The following is an 18,644-nucleotide window of genomic DNA, read 5'->3' on the forward strand; positions in this document are numbered from 1 at the left end:
TAAAAAATGACAGCTCTGGGACAAGGAGGCTTTTCAAGCAAATGTTTTAAGACAGTGTTTTAGGTTGCAGGCACTGGCAAATGTTAATTAAATTAGATAAACAATGACTCAGAGTGGCTGTGCTATACTGGAGAGAAGGATGGGAGGTAATGGGGGAAGGAATTTGGCAGCTCAAAGGTCGAAGCAGCTTTTTTGGAACCAAGAATCTGTCCCTTGATCAAGTATCTTGCCTGAATTCAGCAGGATCAAAAGAAACGCTGCCCTTTTACTTTTACACCTTCAGACAGCGTTTACGTGGGCTTGCTGAGCGCATTCCTGCCAGGCTGTGTGGTGTGTCTACCTGACCAAGGTCCTCCGGGGCCACCCGCCAGCCTGTGCCATGCAGCCACATCGTGGGATGAACTTCATCCTCCGTCAAGTGCTCAGTTTCTCAGCTAGGACCTGTCCTGCAATCGATGATCCAGAATACAGCACAATGCCACCTCATCACCTTGTGAAACTGCTCCGGCTGTGTGCAACATTTGGAAAATCAAAACACCCAAGAGGAGATTTTCCAACCAGAGTCATTGCACTAAGGATTTCAAGTCAAGTACTTGGTTTGGAGTTTTCCATGTGCTCAAAGAGGGGAGGCAGAGGATGATACTCAGCTCTGCTGTGAAAACGGGTGATGTTGATGAGAAGGGAAGCTGGCATCCCAGGCTGAGCTTTCTTAGGTCCTGCACGATGAGGGGCTTGCTCTTGGGAGGATTTGTTTTGCCACTGCACCCCTCGGGTGCCACTCTATAGGGCTGGTATGAAGGGAAGAAAGTCACACAGCACATATAATACATAATTTAAACTGCGTTAAAAGAGTATATGGACCAAATTTAGAAGTTGATAAGTTTTGATATCTTGTAGCTCCCAACAGAGGCTTTCATGCTTGTCGCAGAGGTCTCAAGGGTTGCTGACTGCTTCCTTTTACCCTCAAGTACAGCAGGAGCTGCTGGACCCTCCACATCACCCACCTGCTCAGGTACATCTGGTCCTGCAGGGAACAGACAGCATTCTTGCTGTGGCCAGGGAGCCAAGGCTGAGTAACAAACCACCCGTGAGCAAGACAGCCAGCTACAGCCCTCCCAGATGAAACCCAGAAGCTGCTCAGCTATTCCAGCCCCTGCAAATCTCAGGTCATGTTCCTTCAAGCATGCAGCTGACTCGTGCTTCTTTCTGAAAACAGCAGTACTGCGGTCCCACGCAGCACAAAGTCCCCATGGAGGACCCACTCACCCTCAGCATCACCACGATTCAGCCAACGGTTGGGCTTTACACTATGGAGATACAGCTCCGACCCAAACTTTTTTCACCTGCTCTGATCATTTCAGCTCTTCTGGGACACACACCTTCATGCCACTGTCCAACTAATTAGTTGCTTCACTGGCTGCATTCTGCAATTCTTTAGTGATGGGTCCCCATCTGACATCTTATGACAACTGATTAGTAAAGTAGGCCACGAGTTTAAGAAATATGCAATTTGGGCACCACTTACTATTAACTATTTGCTTGCTCTTTTTTTTTCTTCTTTTTTATAAGAGACTGTTTCTCTTGAAAGTAAGTATGAAAGGATGAGAAAAAGTTGATGAATTGGCAATTTTTCAAAGCAACATGCTGTAAATTTAATGCCTTGGATTAATAAAACACTCTGAAGAGGCAATAAGGGAGTGTATGTCCTTACTGCAATGCCATATTTTACAGAACTCTGGGTATCAAAGCAACATTCAGAATTGCTGTTCTATCCTGTAGTTTGGGGCCAGAACCATAGGCAAGTTAATCAATTAGTTGGAACTTAGTCAAAACAAACTGTTTCCAGCCCAGGTCCCCCCTGCCAACAGAGCAGAAAAGAAACAATAAGTAGAATTTTGAGGTTTACACACGACAAAAAGTCCTCTCCAGGTTAAAAGGATATCAGCACGCTACAGCACAACAGTGGTTAAATGTCGTAGAAGATTTGACTGCACTTGGTCTGGGATTTGCTCTCGCTTGAGAGCTGGTCAAACCAATCTTTCCAAAACACTGACTTCTGAACTTTTGCCAGAGGTGCCTCTCTCCGGTGACCACGCGGGCGGATTTACCCAGCGACATGTTAAACCTGTCAGCTCCGAGTAAGCAGAAAAGTGTGCACCCGTCGTGGGGAGGGTGGTTAAAGGCACAGCGTTTCCTTTGCTGGGTGAGCTGGAGGACTTCTGTGTGCACCAGGGGGATGGGGAACATTTGGGAAGAGAGGTAGGACTCCACTGCCGGCAGGATGGAACACACTCTGCTGGGGTGGAGAGCAATGTGATGCACAATCCGGCTTTGGGGAAGTCTGATGCAGCTCCTTGTGGTTCCCATGGGCCCTGTCTCTGTCACCAGAGAGCAGAGCTCAGCGCTGCCTCTGCTCCCTGTGAGGATCTGCAGGCTGCCATGAAGAGCTATAGGGCTGCCATGAGGAGCTGTAGGGCCACCACTCAGCCTCTCTTCTCTGGGCTGAACAAAGAGTCAAGGTGTGATATGGAAAGGTGCCAGCCTAGCACAAACTGGACTCACACCAGACCTGCCACCACTCTGCTGCCACAAGCTCAAGGTCCTCTCCTGGAAACAGAGAGAAAGAAGATCCTTCTAGGTCTCACTGCATTTATATATCACTCCTTACACTGGGCACTGACAATCTCACCTGCAAGAGGCAACTTGAGTCCAGAGCAAAGTCTGAGCCTATATCTTTACCCTGGGGTATCAAATTAGCCAAGACACTCCTCCAGCTCTTTAGTATTTACATGCAAGCAAGTGTAAGTGTTCTCTGTGCTGGCAAGGCACAGAAAACATGCATCTCTATTTTTCAACTTACACAGTCATGCCAATACCAAGATGAATTTACCAATGCTGAGACAAGATGAGCCGAAACACACACAGCAGGTAGGTGAAGCTGAACCCAAGATGTCGTTATGCACAGGAGACAATTTGGAAAATTTTATGGCTAAGGAACACAGTTGTGATTGAGACCACATCTCAAAAATAGGTGAAGAATGCACAAGCACGTTCAGCTCTCACATAGCAGCAATTATCACTTCCAGCCATCTCCAGTTGGCTGGGAGACTGCATCCTGTGCTGGCAGATACTGACCTGGCCTTAAGCTTTTCACGCTTTGGTCACTTGGTTGTATTACAGAAAACCGATATACCTGGGCATGAAGCCTTCAACACTTGGGAAACTCCAAATAGCACAACATGTTAGAGAAAACCTCTTCAGTGATAGGCACTGCCACAAATACATCCCGTCTATGCTCAGCTGTCTACAGTAGATTCAGATTTTAGATTTGGAGACATTCAAGTTTTTGGCTCCTTTCTTTCTGATTCTCCTTGGCCTGAAGCTAGGATATCTAAAAAACTGCATGAGACTATTGCATAAAGGCTATGGTCAGGAATTGTGTTTCTCAAGCACAGTAGAAGTCTTTACAGTAGGAAGAACACTCATCTAGGTTGGAGATTGAACTTTTGTGTAGACATGGTACAAACTGGTTTAATCTTAGATAACTGTGTGTGCTGTAAACAGAAGTCATCCCATCCAGTCAAGAGTGCTTGTAATTGCTTGATGAATACGTGGAATAAAATTAAATACATCAGAAATACTTTGGAAGATGACCCTCAGCAGTTTCAATTAGAATTCAGTTGCAGTTACCCCTCTTATTGGAATTCACAGCTCATGCAGACCCCACCTTCATTCAAAGCAGATGTAAACATATAAAAGTTGTGAGCTCCTGCAAGAGAGTCAGCAAACTGCATACAAAGAGTATTTCCAAGTGATGTTTTTTCTGTCTCTCATTTACAGCCAGAGTTAACAGAAAGTCAATGTTAAGTTTGTTTCAGATGAGTAAAAACTAGACCACTACATTTGCTCAGACCTGCCAGGAATGGTTAGGTCTCACCAAGGTGAGATCTCACTTCTCCCAGATCTGAGGATTTTGAACACAGATCAAAGAATCCTGTCTGTAATAACAGGAAAAGTACAGATATCAGTGGCTTGAAGGTGAATCATAAAAAACTTGTTTTTCTGCTTTACTCCTTGATTTGTCTGAATAATGCCAGTAAAAAGGAGAAGCTGCTAATACCTGGCCAAAGAAAAGAGCATATGAATATCTCTTCTAATATGTCCTCGTAAAGAGGACTCTGTTAGAGATACCATAAAATGCAATTTTGTCAAAGAAATTTGTTTTTGTGAGCTATAAATGTGTGTTTGGTCAGAGTTTTGGCAGACAACTCAAGCTAGTTTGTGTCCTATGTGAGCCTTTTACGTCATGCCCTAGAAACAACAACAGCTGTTAATTATTTATCAGCTGATGAACATTGGCCTGTTAATTGCAAAACATTATAAAATAGATTAAGCAGAAAAGCTTGATATGTATGCAAGCAGGGTTTTTTGCTCTGTTTTGTATGTGACTTGATTAAATAAGTAACTTCAGGTCTGCTTAGTTTTCAAGGATTGGCTTCGCCAGGGATTTGATCTCAGAAGCTGCAAAGATAAGTTTGCTAAAAATAGGAAGATTTTTAAGATACTGAGCTTTTTGAGACCTTATCACCAACTCTAATCTGTTGTGAAGACGAACTCTCTAAAATCTCCAGAGTACCATGCTTTGAACCAAAACAACTAATGTTCTAATGGAAGGGGAAGCACTGATATGTAAGAAGATCACAAGATTCAAAAGATTGTTTTCTCCATCCTTCTTCCTGACAAGTCTCAGTATTTATGTAAAATGTGATATTATTGTCTTTCAATACTAGCCATGCATAAGAGCATTTGAGACAGTAACTCATTCTGCTTGTTCCTCAGTTTGTCTGTAGATAAGAAAACCATGGTTGACTCTACTAGTCAAATAAAATGTTCCAATCTTTCCTAGCATTTCCATTGTGCCAGTAGTGTATTTTCATCCTATTAGGTTGGCCCATTTTATGATAGTCTGTTCCATGTGGTTATTCTGGAGTGAGGTGTAAGTATATATAAGAGGTGTTTCTATGGGCTGTGCATGACTAGCTGGCAAAGGATCTCCATGAAGTTGTCCTTTCCGTGCTATACCATGCAAGCATTTTTTGCTGTGCATTAGAACAAGTGGTCGGGTTTAACATTGAAATAAGCCAGTATAGTTGCCCATGTTAATCTGCTTGCCAATGTCACCCATCATGTAGGCTCTGTTCTCTTGCTGTGCTATCAGTGTCATTGATTTTGGGGCTGAACAGAGGAATCTTAAACTCTGAACTGTGATGTATGTTCTCCTTCACCTTTTAAGGAGAAAGGTGATTTTTCATGCCCAACTTGGACATCCTGAGAGGCCTGCATTCATCAACTGAAACACAATCAGGTGGATTTTACTCCAGCATTTGAGTTGATTGATTGGGCTACATGGAATCAATGATACACACCAGTTATGAAGAGCAATAGAGGAAGAGATCCGAGTGGATTTAGGAGCTGTCCCAACTGCAAAACTCTGAATAAAGTTTTCTTCATGGGTCTGAAAAGCAGAGGATACTCTGGCAGCATGCAAAAGGAAATCAGAAGCAGTCCCAAAGGCAGTGATTCCCTTCCTTCAGGACTTCGTCTTACCTGCTGGGAAGGGCACGAGACCAAGGGCTCTGAGGAACTTTCTGCCATTCCTATCCACTGCACTCACTGGAGCATTTTCTCTCTCTTGCATTGCATTCTGGTACAGTAAGGCTTTGGGTCAGCAGCCTCCAAAGAAAAACCTTAGGTCTTTCCAGAGAGTCAGGCCAAGTCATAACCATCCCCTATGGAAACAAGAAAATGCCAAAACAGATGCACGCAAGCTCGGTATTAGGAAAGAGGGAAGAGTGGGAACAGCATGGTTGTCAGTTGTTATTCTGAACAGGATAGGGGAGTCCTACAGACCCTGAATTAAAAAGGAAACTAACCTAAACTTTCAGTGCAAGTTGTGGGACCAACACTTGATAGGCTAAAGCAATATGCACATGCAACAGTTTGAAAACAAGACAGCTCTGCGCCGCACAGCCACCCAGACAGAAAACAAATGAGCTCCTCAGAGCCGCTCTCCTGGAAGCTTTCGGCTCTGAGTCAGACCCCAGCTGAGCGCACAGCCAAGGTGTGGCTGTGGGGAGGCTGACATCCCACAGCCAGGACACGGAGCTGGAGGAGCAGGGCCAAGCCTGTGCCTCTTGCCGTGGAGTGACCACCAGACTCAGCCGAGTGGACGGTGTTGGAAAGGGGCCACAGCTCACAAAATCCTGAAAACGGTTAAATGGGCTGCACATGTGGCACAGTGCTCCTGGAGTGATGAACTTAAAATGCTGTGTTCTGTTTAAATAATAAATGTTGTGTGTTGTTTTTTGCTGTTCGGTTGTTTTTTGTTTTTGTTTTTGTTTTTGTTTTTTTTTTTTAAACAGAGCTTGTGCAGCCTGCAAATTGTCTTCAAGAACAGAAAATCCCCGATTGCTCTACGTATACAATCACCCTGACCACTGGGCTTCGGCCTCTACACCAGAGCAGAACTAGGGCAAAAATAAAACTATATTTATAAAAATATCCTCTGTGTAAGATACCCCTACACCGTTTCCTTTGGCTTCTGGTCTCAGAGAGGCTGATCTCTGAATTTCATAGGTACAGCTCAGATCTCTGAATGCTCCTCATGTTCTTAATCACGTCTGCTCCAGAGATGAGGCTATGAATAATTAACTATGCCTCCAACATTACAGTCATAGATTATGGTGGTGGTGACTTGTGGACTGCCATGCGCAGCATAAACCATTTAGGAAACTCTGTTATCCACTTTCCCTTTATATTTGTCTTGCAATCACTTACCGCTTAAAAGGGTAAATCTTTCATAGCTTTAATTAAAGCATTTAAAATAATTTACACTGAAATTGTATGTGCTTGGGTCTGTCAAAATTGATGCTTTAATAACATGTCATCCCTTTTTTCGATTGCCCTGAAATCTGTTAAAATTACCACTAATCTAATTGGGAACAAAGTTGTCAAATGCATGCAGCTCTGACAGTTTGTCTTTCTGCAAACTGCCGACAGATTGCAAGTTACGCATGTGTTGAGCAGATGGGTAAGTTAAAAGGAACACAAAAAAAAGCAATTTATTAAATCACCTGGAACCAGCAGCTCCATTCCAAAAATAGTGAGAATGAAATATAGCAAGAGCTAGGAGAGTTGGCACTGGAATATGCCAGAAGGTACCAGTTACAAAACAAGATAAACATTTTGAGAAGCCTCAGCTGTGTTGCAGAATAATGAGGCGTTATTTAACCCGATATAGATTACCAGCAGAAATTAATTTAGGGTGCAGGGTTTTTGTGAGAGTGTGTGAGTGTGTGAGTTTGTGCGTGTGTTTTTTTTTTTTTAAGGATTTTTTTTAATCCTTGTGCTTTAACTCCTTCATGCCTAACAGACAAGCCCTCTCTCCCCCAGCCCCAGCCCTGCCCTGCAGACCTGAAGGACCTGCATTAAATCCCTGCTACAGAGACAAGCATTGGGTCTCTCTCCTTCAGCTTCCTCCTATGCCATTGCTTGCCCAAGTGGCTCTCTTGCTTACAGAAAGTGGCCAAGATGGTCATAAGCGCCAAATTGGCCACTGATGGCTTGGGTTCAATGGTCCTGTACCTGACTGTAAGCAGACTTTTTGGAAAGAAACACAGAGAGAAGGGAGCTATACTGAGCACTGTGCTGTGCCGACGGTAACTGCTGGAGGCTCTGTTGGGCTCTGGCTTCCAAACTCCCACTCTGCCCATTGTCACAGCATCCTTGGGCCTTCACCTTGATCCTTATCTGCCCTGTGCTCATGACTGTCCCCTGCTTCAAGATTGGCATGGAGGAAGAGTAGAAGGCATGATACTTCATTTCTTCATGTTCATCATCAAAGGATGCCCTGAAGCACTGCTCTGGCCAACCACTGGGTGTGTTGTGACCAGGGAGCAACTGCTGGCTTTGTTACCCTCTGATACTATGAATAATTTCAGCAAAATAATAATAATAATAATAATAATAACAACAATAATAATAAAAAAGCATCAAATCTTTCCCAAAGCAAGATGGGCAAAAGAAAGGGACGACAAAGAGCTCCCCATCACCTCCAGTTGCAGAATACTCAGTGGTCCCCCAAAAGGAGAGATGAGCCCCTGTGACCACAGAGATCATTAGGAAAGAGAACTTCTCAGCAACTTTATGAACTAACTTTATAAGCCGAAGAGCCAGTTAAAACGGCTGCAGCATCCTTTCAGCAAATGTAGATATACTGATTTAAACCAGCTGCCAATCTTTGGCCCATAACACAACACAAAAAGTAACCCCTTCCCAGCAAGCAACGAATTGGTTCCATTTCATACATGTGTTCAGGGAGGAGAAAAGATCATAAAAAAGAATTGCAAATGGAAACTTACAAGCAAAACTGCTTTTCTCTTGCCTTTTTCTTTCTTTCTTTTTTTTTTTTTAATAAGTATATGCATTTTGACTCATTCTTTTCTGCAGAAAACTTGAAGAAAATGTCTGCCCAACATTCACAATTTAGAGAGATCTTTACCTCCCGGTGTAAAGATGGATAGGCAATTCTTCTGCAAAAGCAATGGCATGGTTTATATAAAATTTAGAGTCTCAGAGAGCAAGAAAGATGAAAATCTAGCCCCAGGTAGCATTGCAGCACTCACCATCCTGCCAGGCAAGTTGTGATCCTTAATGCACAATTAGAAGGATGTAATGTAAACTAGCCAAGGAGCGCAGTGGACCTGATTCTGCGGTTCTTTCCGTGGCTTCAAATTGAGGCTAACTCAATGAAAACCAGTGGAAAGTACAAAAATAAAAGCAGGATGAAAACATTTCAGACCTTTTGAGTGATGCTGGGTCAGCCCCAGTTTCCCTCTGCTCCCGCGCAGAGGCAGAAGGTGCCATTAAACAACATTTATGTCTCCGTGTCCGAAAAGCAGAGCTTTCCTGCCCTCTGCTTGGCTGCAGCAGCTGCCCTGCGGCCCCTGCACAGCTGGACCAGTGCGAGGAAACCACATCTCTTCTCTGCCCCCCTCTTTGTATGGTATGTGGGGGGAGAGGGTGGTGGGGGGCACAGATACTGGCTCACTCTTTTCAATTTTTCCTTTCATCGCAATTTAAATGGACTTTTTTTTTCCCCCTGTATCCAAGCAGGTCATCATTTAGAGGCTGTGATTTATGTAATGGTGGTTTTAACCCCACTTAGAAATCGGCTGCTTTCATGATTTATTGATTCCTTCTTCCCCTTGTTAATTTGACTCATTTCTTAGGAAATTATTCATAGTTAATCATGGTGAGAATAAAATTAGTTATAGTGCCCACTTTGCTGCAAAGGGAGTGTAAATAACTTTTAAACAAATCGGAAAAAAAAAACAAAACAGGCTAAAGCAAAATAAATAAATAAAGAAAGAAAGAAAAGAAAAGAGAAAGAAGCAGACACAAAGCCAGGAGAATATATATAAAATGGTAATGATCCAAAGGGGGCATTAAATGAAGCCTTGTCACTGTTTCGGGGTAATGTACAAATTTACATTCCACGGGAGCACGGCTTTTACAGCAGGCTCTCGTCAATTGAATTTGCCATATCTTCTGGGAAATGCACAATTTGGAAGATAAAATCTCCCACCACTCCACCACCACCGCCACCATTCAGAAGATTAAAAAACCCCGCCAACTCTGTTGTGTGCCTTTTGTGCCCACTAGAGGAATGTAAAACCATTATATTTAAGTATCATAATGGCCAACATATGCTTTTTCTTAGAAATGACACCACCATCTGGATTAAGTTCTCCTGATCATTTCAGACAATGTTACGATTATTATTTTTTTTTCCCTTCAGGACAAAGAACTGCCCAAAAACCAACCACAGTTGCAGATGGGGAATTTTTGCTTTTTCCTTTTCCACCGCCGGCAACCTTGAGGAACGCAGTGAACTCTTTATACGAACCTACACCATTTGATTCCACTTGCTATTCGATCACAAAAGCCTACCTGGATACACCCCAACACTAAGCTTACAAGACTCCCATTGCCTTTGGCCGTATAACTTCACTATTGCAGTTAATAAAGTATGTAATTACTGTAATGATGAAATTACGTCGTGTTCCTGTTTGCAGCGGTCTCTTACACAACTGGACATTAAATATTGCACGGGAAATGCAAGCTTAACCCTTTTGCTTGAGGAGGGCTTTCGAGCACACCAGTGTGCCAAGGGGAGGTCTGCTCACCTGAGTGGCTCCTTCCCAGCCTCGTGGCTATTGTCATGAATAGAGGGGACCTTCTGGGCCACCACATCCAACCGGCTGTGTCTGGGAATGGGCACGCCGGGATAATTGATGTGCTCAATCTGACCATGCACAGGTGGCACGGAGACGGCGTACAGCAGCTTCTCGGGTTTGCTAGTGCCATCTGTTGCCACAGGAACATCTGTCGTCAAGGTCACCCTGTCACCCTCTGTTAAAGTTACAGGTTTGGCGAGTAGAACAATGTCACCTAAAAAAAAAAAAAAAAAAAAAAAAGAATAAAAGGGAAACCAATGGGAGAGAAATGAAAAAGGGAAATATTCCTTTTTGCATCCCAGACATCAGCCTTCTGCCTCAGGGAAGAAGAAGAGGAGGGAGCAAAAGCATGGCGAGGAGCAATAAAGAAAGAATTTCACCAAAATACTTGAGGAAAATATTTTCATTTTACATTTTAGAGACATTTTAAACAGAGCTCTAACATTTGTTTTCTAATATGCCCCATTGTGAGTCTCAGAAAGCAAAATCACAGTTTTATCTAATCCCAGGCTGAGTGAGCTTATAGAGGAATACATGTATTTATCTGGCTGCGTGATTTCTCCAAAATATTGAAGCCAGCTTTGATTTTCTGTTCGGGGAGAGAGAATGACCCAGTTGTTTAGAAAGAACAATTATGTTAATAGATCCAAATGAGCCAATGGACAGAATGCGTTAATGAACTAAGCATTAAGCACGGGCACTGTGTTTTAAGCCGATAGTGATGCTGTAACCTCAGCAACAGAGGTTCTGGCTCCATTAGATTTATTTATGAAGAGCTCCACCACATCGCCCAAGGACCAGTGCAATTTTCCCTTTTATAAAGCAGTAGGCACAGAAAATTAAAGCTGCTAGAAAATTGATCAACTGGTCTTCTCTGAAGAGGAGTAGAGATGATTTACCTCATCCTTCTTCATCCTTTTCTATTATAACTCTCTTTGGTTTTAAAAACATCTGAATTGGAGTGGCAGCAAAACAGCTAGTCATGAGGTGCAAGAAAACTGTTTGGGTCACCCAAACTACAGCCTGGGCTCAGGAGACCTCAGCTTCCACTGCAGCACAACAGCCAAAGGCAGAGGCATGGACAAACGTTTTATCTGAGGATGCTGCAAAAGCAGGAGAATGACATCAACCAGCTCCTGCTGCTGTTGGCCAACCTGCAACAACAAACAAGTCACAACAATCGCACTTGTAGCATGGGCTCCACAGGAGCCTTTTTCTGTTTTTTGCCTTCTTGTTGCATTGCCAACTGGCTTTCAGAAACAACAGGTTCCCGTTAAATGCAGAAGGTTACAAGTAACATCTGAGAACTGTGCTTGTCAGAGTTTGGGGTTTTTAAAGTTTACTTCTCCAGTAAAATCTGCACTAATTTAGCTGCTTTTCAACCCTGTTTGATAGTTAACCTTTGATATTAACCCCCTTAATACCAATTCTCCTATGCAGCTAACGTGGCAAATGAAACCCATGAATGAGGCCTGATACATTCAAGAAGTGACAAATAGCAGAGGAAATTATTCTAAGGACATGATAGTAATTCATAATATATTAGCCAGCTTGCCCTCATACAGAAAAAAAATGTTAATTGTGCTTGAGGAAAATCATCCAAATGAAAAATTGTCAACTCCTTCACCAGCGCAATAAGCATCAGCAAAACTCACCAGTTCGGAGAAGTTATGGCACTGGAAAAGTAATTTATGCTGTGTTGGAAAAGTTGGGGGTTCTGACATGTTGGTTGCATCTGTGAAGGAGTATAAATTTGTATGGGATCTCAAAGAACAGGGTCTTGCAAGATCATTTTCATTTCCAAGGAGGAAAGCAGAAGAGAGAACTTAGAAAGGGAAGGATGGGACAACAGCATCAGAAGCAGCCAGGGATGCAGGACATCAACCCGCAGCACGTTTTGCTCAGGGGTTGCAGAAGTCCACGCTGAAGATAAGCAGAAACAGTGCTTTGTGTTCACTTTTTTATAGAAAATCCAAACAAACAAGATAAAGTAAGGAAGAAACAGAAATATGCAAATGCAATTAACCCAAGATCATTTTTGCCCATGTGGAAAAGGGCCAAGTTCCAAGCTTGGGAATATTTTGATACAGTTTTCAGAGTCCTGGCAGGGGACAATGACATTCACCCAGGCTGTCCCTTGTAGAAAGACTTTCTACTCCTACCTGTCACACTGCTGCATTGCCCCATGACTGATGCCCATGACCAGGCACCCACCAAGTCTAAACACTCCAAGAACTTTATAAAACTGGGAGGTTTTACCTTTGCTGCCCCATCCGATGTGCTCCAGAGAGGTGCAATGATGGGAGTCTACCCCACAACTCATGACATGGAGAAGACTTCTCGATTACACCTCCAACACTCTGACATACATCCTGATTTTTTGGGGGTCCTGCGCAGAGCCAGGAGTTGGACTTGATGTTCCTTCCAACTCAGGATATTCTATGATTCTATAATTCTGTTTTCTATTTGTTTCCTTTCCTCAGCCAGATACTCAAAATAGTGAGGATACGTTCCGCTAAGGGGCTGCGACACACAACAATAGGACACGTAGATCTGAAGCTGCTCATCTAGCAGCAACGATTGGCCTTAATATGTTCATTTTTTTTTGATGCTAGAAAAAAACTCTCTCTGATTTAAAGGAAAACCAGGCTTCCTACTGTGGCGATGGGTGAGCCCTGCACCCAGCTGCGCCTCAAGTACCCCAGCATCCCCCACAGGCTCCTGGAGCCACTCAGGCTTTGGATTTGCTTCCTTGCATGTCGTGGGCTTGAGAACCTGACTTGAAATATAACATTAGTGGGTTTGCAGTAAAAGCGGCAGAGAGGATAGGATGACAAGCGGGGCAGAGGGGACTGGTGGAAAGCAGGTGTGGAGGAGGAAGATAGGAGGAGGAGAAAGAGGAAAACATGACTGAGTAAGTAAACGCAATGCTATTATACATATTGAAAAGAGCACCCATATATAGAGCACCCACCTGTGCTCACTTCTTTTGAACACTGCCTTTTTTAATACACAGCAAGAGATGGGCTTATAACCGAGCTCCCAACATGCAGCAAGGAGGGCTGCGGGGTGGGTGCTCCCCTGTTGATCAGCTCAACACTGGTGGCACTGGGGTGCTATGGGACGGGTGGAACAGGGGGGATCAGTCATACAGACATTGAGATGGGCTCATTTTCTGGCTATGAGGGGATGCTGTATATTTAGATCCGTACGCGCACAAACAAATATAGAAGAGAGCAATGGCTCATGTAGCCCAGGAGATACACAGGTGGAGCGTGTTTGCTCAATTCCTGCACTGAGTACAGCCTTCTTCCCTTCAGTGCTAAAATATGGCTCTACAGGAAAAAGTATTCCTCCTTAAGGGGGGGAAGGAGATGCCTAGGGAGGCAGAGAGCAAACAACGGGGCAGTTCTGGTGCCTGGTGCTGCCTGGGGAGGTGGGGCTGCTCCCTCCCTCCATGCATCTGCACACGCTCACACCGTCCCGATTCCATGAGGCTCTGCCTAGTTTTTACTACATTTTTCCTTGATTGTACATATTATTGTCTCATTAACTGCAAAGCTTTCCAGGGCACTGAAAAGGAGAGAGCATTAAAATACACCGAAAAGTCCTGGAGCTCAATTAACACACACCAGGGGGTCTGAGGGAGGGGAAGTGGGGGTTTCAGCTCCAATTATAAAAGGCAAACTTATCTCTCTCTCTTTTTTTTGTAATATCAGCTAATTAGACTTTGACAACCAATTAGCAGATTTTTAGCTTTGCTGAGGATCAAGTTAGCGCCGAGAAAGTCGGAGGCAAGGAAACCAAACACGCAAAGCGCTCCTCTCCTACCGCTGCTTTAGGGCTGCCCCAAACACCAACCCCATCCAGCAGGGCCAGGCCTTGCTCGGGATGGATGGCCACATCCATGCTGGTGGAAGTGGGGTGCACGGCTCTGCCTGCGAAGCGGAGCTCGCCCGGACTCCCACTGAGCTGCAAAGCAGAGGAGCTCTCGGCAGCCTCCTCGCAAGGTGACGTTTTAACTTTTAATAACCTTCTCGCTATTTTTTTTTTTTTTTTTCCCTACCAACCATGAAGTACCCAGATGATTATTTAGGATTAATGGATTATCAAAAGTGCCAGTTGGCACGCTCCTAGTAAAAAGGAGGAAAAAAAAAAAAAATTAAAAAAAAAAAAGTGTAACAAATGCAGCTGTTTACTAATAAATAAAGCCTCAGCTGTAACAGAAATAAATTAGATGCATTTAATTGGTCGACTGCAAACCTCCTCTCTTTATTACAATGCTGCTTCTTGTTATTTTATGATGTCAGGGTACATGGCAGACTGACAGAGTGTTTATGAATCACAGTTTGCAGATGGCACTCCTGGTTTTTCGGCAGTTATGAGCACAAGTAGCATGAGGACTCAATAGAGGGTTTTTGCCAGGGAGGACCCCCTGAGAATTAGCTGCCTTCATTTCTCTGGTGCCAATCTCACCCTGACAGCAGCACTATTTCACAAAACCTACATTCAATAAATTACACCCGCCTGGCAAGAACTTGGAAATATTTAACACTCTGAGGACACCAGTGTCTCAATTTGATTTCTATTCATTTCCAGAGGACGCGAGGCGCTGCTTGGAACAGACGTCGTTTGTGTGCACCCGCCTGTGTTTTCCCCCCCAGCTAAAGGAAAAAAAAAATAATAATAATGGTCTCTGCAGCCAGGAATATCTCGCCCTGCCTTCAGAATGATTTCAGGTCTCCCGAGGACAGTTTACGGTCTCGTGCCCTGGTCCTCCCGCGCTGCCCTGACTAATGACAGCTTTGTAATCCAGTTGGGAAATAATCTCACATCACTGCACTCGGAGCTCGTGAGCTGTAAAACTTCTGGATTGAACTCCTTCTCCTGGTCACTCCAGCGAGCTGCAAGCAAATGCATGAGGGATGTGGTCATAATTGTCAACAGATTTGTAAATTTGTGTCATTAGTTATGCGCATAATGGATTTTATTCTAATGAGCTTGTTCATAAGAATGCCAGGAGGACTTGGCCCCTTTGGAGGAAATAAACTACAAACTTTGCCCATGCATTTTAAAACACGTCAGTGGCACATACAGGGGGAAAAACAACGTTTCCTCTCCTTCCAGAGCACTGCAGCACTCACTTAAGTGAGCCTGAATCAATAAGCCGCCACTCCTTTCCCCGCTGGAAGCTCCTTCCCTACCTTTGCTGGTGTTTCTCCCATATACACAGACATTGGCAGGTGGGGGTTTGTTTTTTCTACCCACCACGTTAAAAAAGCTGGAAACCATCACAAATCTTTGGGCTAAAGGTATCAGTGTGGAAATATCACAGCAGCCCTTGTCCATGCCCTCCTGGATGAGGGCATCCCCTATATTTGGGGATGCAACACTGCCTGAGCCTCAAAGCCAGCCAGAACTGCTGGTCCCTCCTCTGAGCCCAAAGGTATGGGGACCTCTCCGCAAGGCCTGCTGCATGTGGAGGAGCAGCAGAACTAGTTGGTATTAAATCAATTTTTACTGTATCTATTACCATTAAATCTATTCTTATTCAATCCAGTTATAGCATCAGATTTGTTCTCCTGAGACAAAGGATGAAGCTTTTAAGCCTGTCTTTGGGGAAATCTACTCCTGCTTTTCTTAGAAGCAACCTGGATATTTTTATTGAATGCATGAGCTGAGTGAGAAAGCAGACAAGCCCATGGAAACCTGCTGGCACCTTTGCCAAAAAGATGTTCTCTGCATGCCCAGTGGAGCCCTCTTCTCCTGCTCTCCCCTCCTCTCTCTCTCTGATCCTGCTTTTCAGCCAACCACATATAAAAATCTTCGGCATGTGCCAAGTACTACAGATGGGTCCATTGTAGCACACCCTAATGTTCATAGCTGACACCCAGGTGTTACAGTTTGTACTTGCTTGCTAGCCAGACGGTGGCTTAGTGCCAAGGGGAAGGCACAAAGCACTCGGATACCATGCTGAAAGGCTATATAAGAGAGGCTTTAAGAGAGAGAAGAGCAGGTAAGAGGCTGTACAAAAGCAAGAGGAGGCTTGTCCATATTTTCTTGACTGCAGCGTATTCCAGGATGAAACACTGTCAAAGCCTTCTGTCCCCATAAAGCTTTGATTTATTACTGGATTACATCCCAGCATTTCCTCTCCTCTGACCTTGCCCACAAGCAGAACATCTTGTTTCAAAGCTACTGCTGAACTGTGAGTTATTTCAGGCCTGGCCATCAATATAGGCACGGGCAAAGGGAGAGCTGCTGGTTTCAGCCACTCTCGGCACGCCTAGGCTGAGGGTTTGCATAAGGAGCTCCTGAAACCACAGCAAAGCACTGCCTGCATGCAGCCAAGTTGACCTGAGAGCATTTCAATAGCTGGAAAGGGTTAACACCAGGATCCTATTTTCCCTTCCATTTTCCCCTCCCAGGAGCCTACTCCCCTTCCAGCCTAATTTCCTTCAGTTTAATTAATTTTCAGTAATCACCCGTCTAGACACCATGAGCAGCAGCCTCACACCCCAGGTGACACAGCAACGACAGGCAAAGGGACACAGCATGGACCAGCCCCTCGGCGAACCCTTCACCGCTGCAAGAAGGCATAGGCATCAACACCAAAAATCCCCCCTCAGCCTTATTATTATTTTTTGCAGAACAAATGGTTTTCAGGATTCAGGTGCAGGGAGCCTCTCCACCATCTGGCTGGCGGGGCTCCCCAGCTGTCTGCAGCGGGTGCGTTTGGAGCTGCACGTACGATGCTTCGGGATGCGCCAAACCTGCGGCACATGTGGAGAGCAAGTGTGCAGCACCGGCTTGCTCCAGAAAGCTGGGGAGAGGCCAAGTGCGTGCTATAAGGTCCTGCGTGATATGGAGCCTGTGGCCCAGGGAAGGCTCCTGAAGGCTGGGCAGCCCTTGATGGCATTCTCACAGGTGCTGGTGACACCCATCTTGTGGCCTTGTGGCCTCAACACACCATTCTGCTGCTCTGGGTGAATCCAGGAGTTCTCAGCTCGCAGAGAACAGTGGGGATCTCATGGAAGCCCGTAGAAAGGGAGAAGTACACAGGGTGTGTAGGACTGCAGTGCTCCAAGGACAGAGCTTGGTGCTGTCCCTACAGCATGGAGGAGAAGAGGTGGATAAAACAATACACTACAACTGCATCTTTTTCAACCCAGAACCAGCAGAACCCCACCAGTGAAGCACCTTCTAAGGGCTGCCACCCTCACTGCTGCTTTTTGGATCTGCCCTCTCCCACATTAATACTGATCCATTTGCACCCCAGCACTCACTGTGCCATTTACTTGCTATGAACATCCCAGAGCACACAAGGTGATCAAAGCAGAGACACCAACCACCAGTCACAGTGGCTGCTGCTACGCAGGGACTCTTGATCAATTTTTGGTCATATAAAAAGCACGTATTTAAAAACACAGAAAATTGGGCCAAGAGATAGCCAAAAAACTCTTAATATAATCTCTCTTTCAGCCAGCAGAGAATGAAAAAGAATACTAATGAAGCTTTTTGACAGAAAGGACAGCTAGTTCATGCATGCATTAGTGAGCCACCATGGTATGTGAAAAGAAGCCGTCCTCTCATTTGGGTGCAGAAAATCACTGCTAAAATCTCTTTGCCTTGGCCCAGAGTGAGACACAGCACTGGTGTTTACCAAGCACAGTGTGATCTTAGAACCTTTCACATTTAACCCATACAATCTGGGTTTTCAGGTCCGCACCACAAAGCCTCCCTCAGAGCATCGCTTCCTTCCTCATCCAACATGAAGGACTCCAAGGGTTTCTTGGCTGTGCATTCCACTTCACCACAGAACTGTTTGAGTTGGAAGGGACCTTTAAAGACCACCTGATCCCACTCTCCTACAATGAACAGGGACACCCACAGCTCCACTGGATGCTCAGACCCCCGTCCAACCTGACCATGGGTGTCTGCAAGGATGGGGCACCCATCACCTCTTGGGCCAACCAGTGCTTCACTGCCCTTACAGCGTCACCCTTGAAGGTTTGTGAAGGACCAGCAGCCTCCCAAACACTTGTAGCACTGTATGGCAGCCCAGGAGGAATGAAACTGTCCCCAGCAGCCGACAGCATTTTCCACTTTCTGATCATTGTGCTGTATTTACCGAAACAAAACTTTGTCAGGAGAGACCACCTGACTCCTGAAAGGTTCTGTGTGTGATCCCAGCAAAAAAAAAAAGCAAAACAAAACAAATGAAATCCACACGACAGAGCACATTAAAGTCTATTTGGGTGTTACAAGCTAGTTTCCTAATGCACTCAGGATGCCAGAAAAATGGAAGTTCACTTTTACAATCACTTCCCTCCCCTCTGGTGCTCC

The 18,644-nt window shown here is 44.7% G+C and overlaps 1 protein-coding gene across 16 annotated transcripts in view; it reads right to left on the reverse strand.

The window, feature by feature from the left end:
• The window catches only part of LOC104912426 (uncharacterized), a 131,280-nt gene that overhangs the window by 53,177 nt on the left and 59,459 nt on the right, over window positions 1–18,644 (reverse strand). For 15 of the 16 annotated variants that reach the window (XR_014885141.1, XR_014885139.1, XR_014885136.1 and 12 more), the window contains 4 exons: window positions 11,198–11,452; window positions 10,248–10,512; window positions 5,608–5,789; window positions 5,427–5,515 (listed from right to left, as the gene is read on the reverse strand). Coding sequence is in view for 1 of the 16 variants with exons in the window: in XM_085231308.1 (XP_085087434.1) it covers window positions 5,608–5,698 (91 nt within the window). In the remaining 15 variants the exon portion in view is untranslated. The remainder of the gene's footprint in view (window positions 1–5,426; window positions 5,516–5,607; window positions 5,790–10,247; window positions 10,513–11,197; window positions 11,453–18,644) is intronic. The other variant, XM_085231308.1, reaches the window with a different exon arrangement.

The sequence above is a fragment of the Meleagris gallopavo genome, chromosome 10, assembly GCF_905368555.1.
Source record: "Meleagris gallopavo chromosome 10, MGAL_WU_HG_1.1, whole genome shotgun sequence".
NCBI classification, from domain to species: domain Eukaryota; kingdom Metazoa; phylum Chordata; class Aves; order Galliformes; family Phasianidae; genus Meleagris; species Meleagris gallopavo.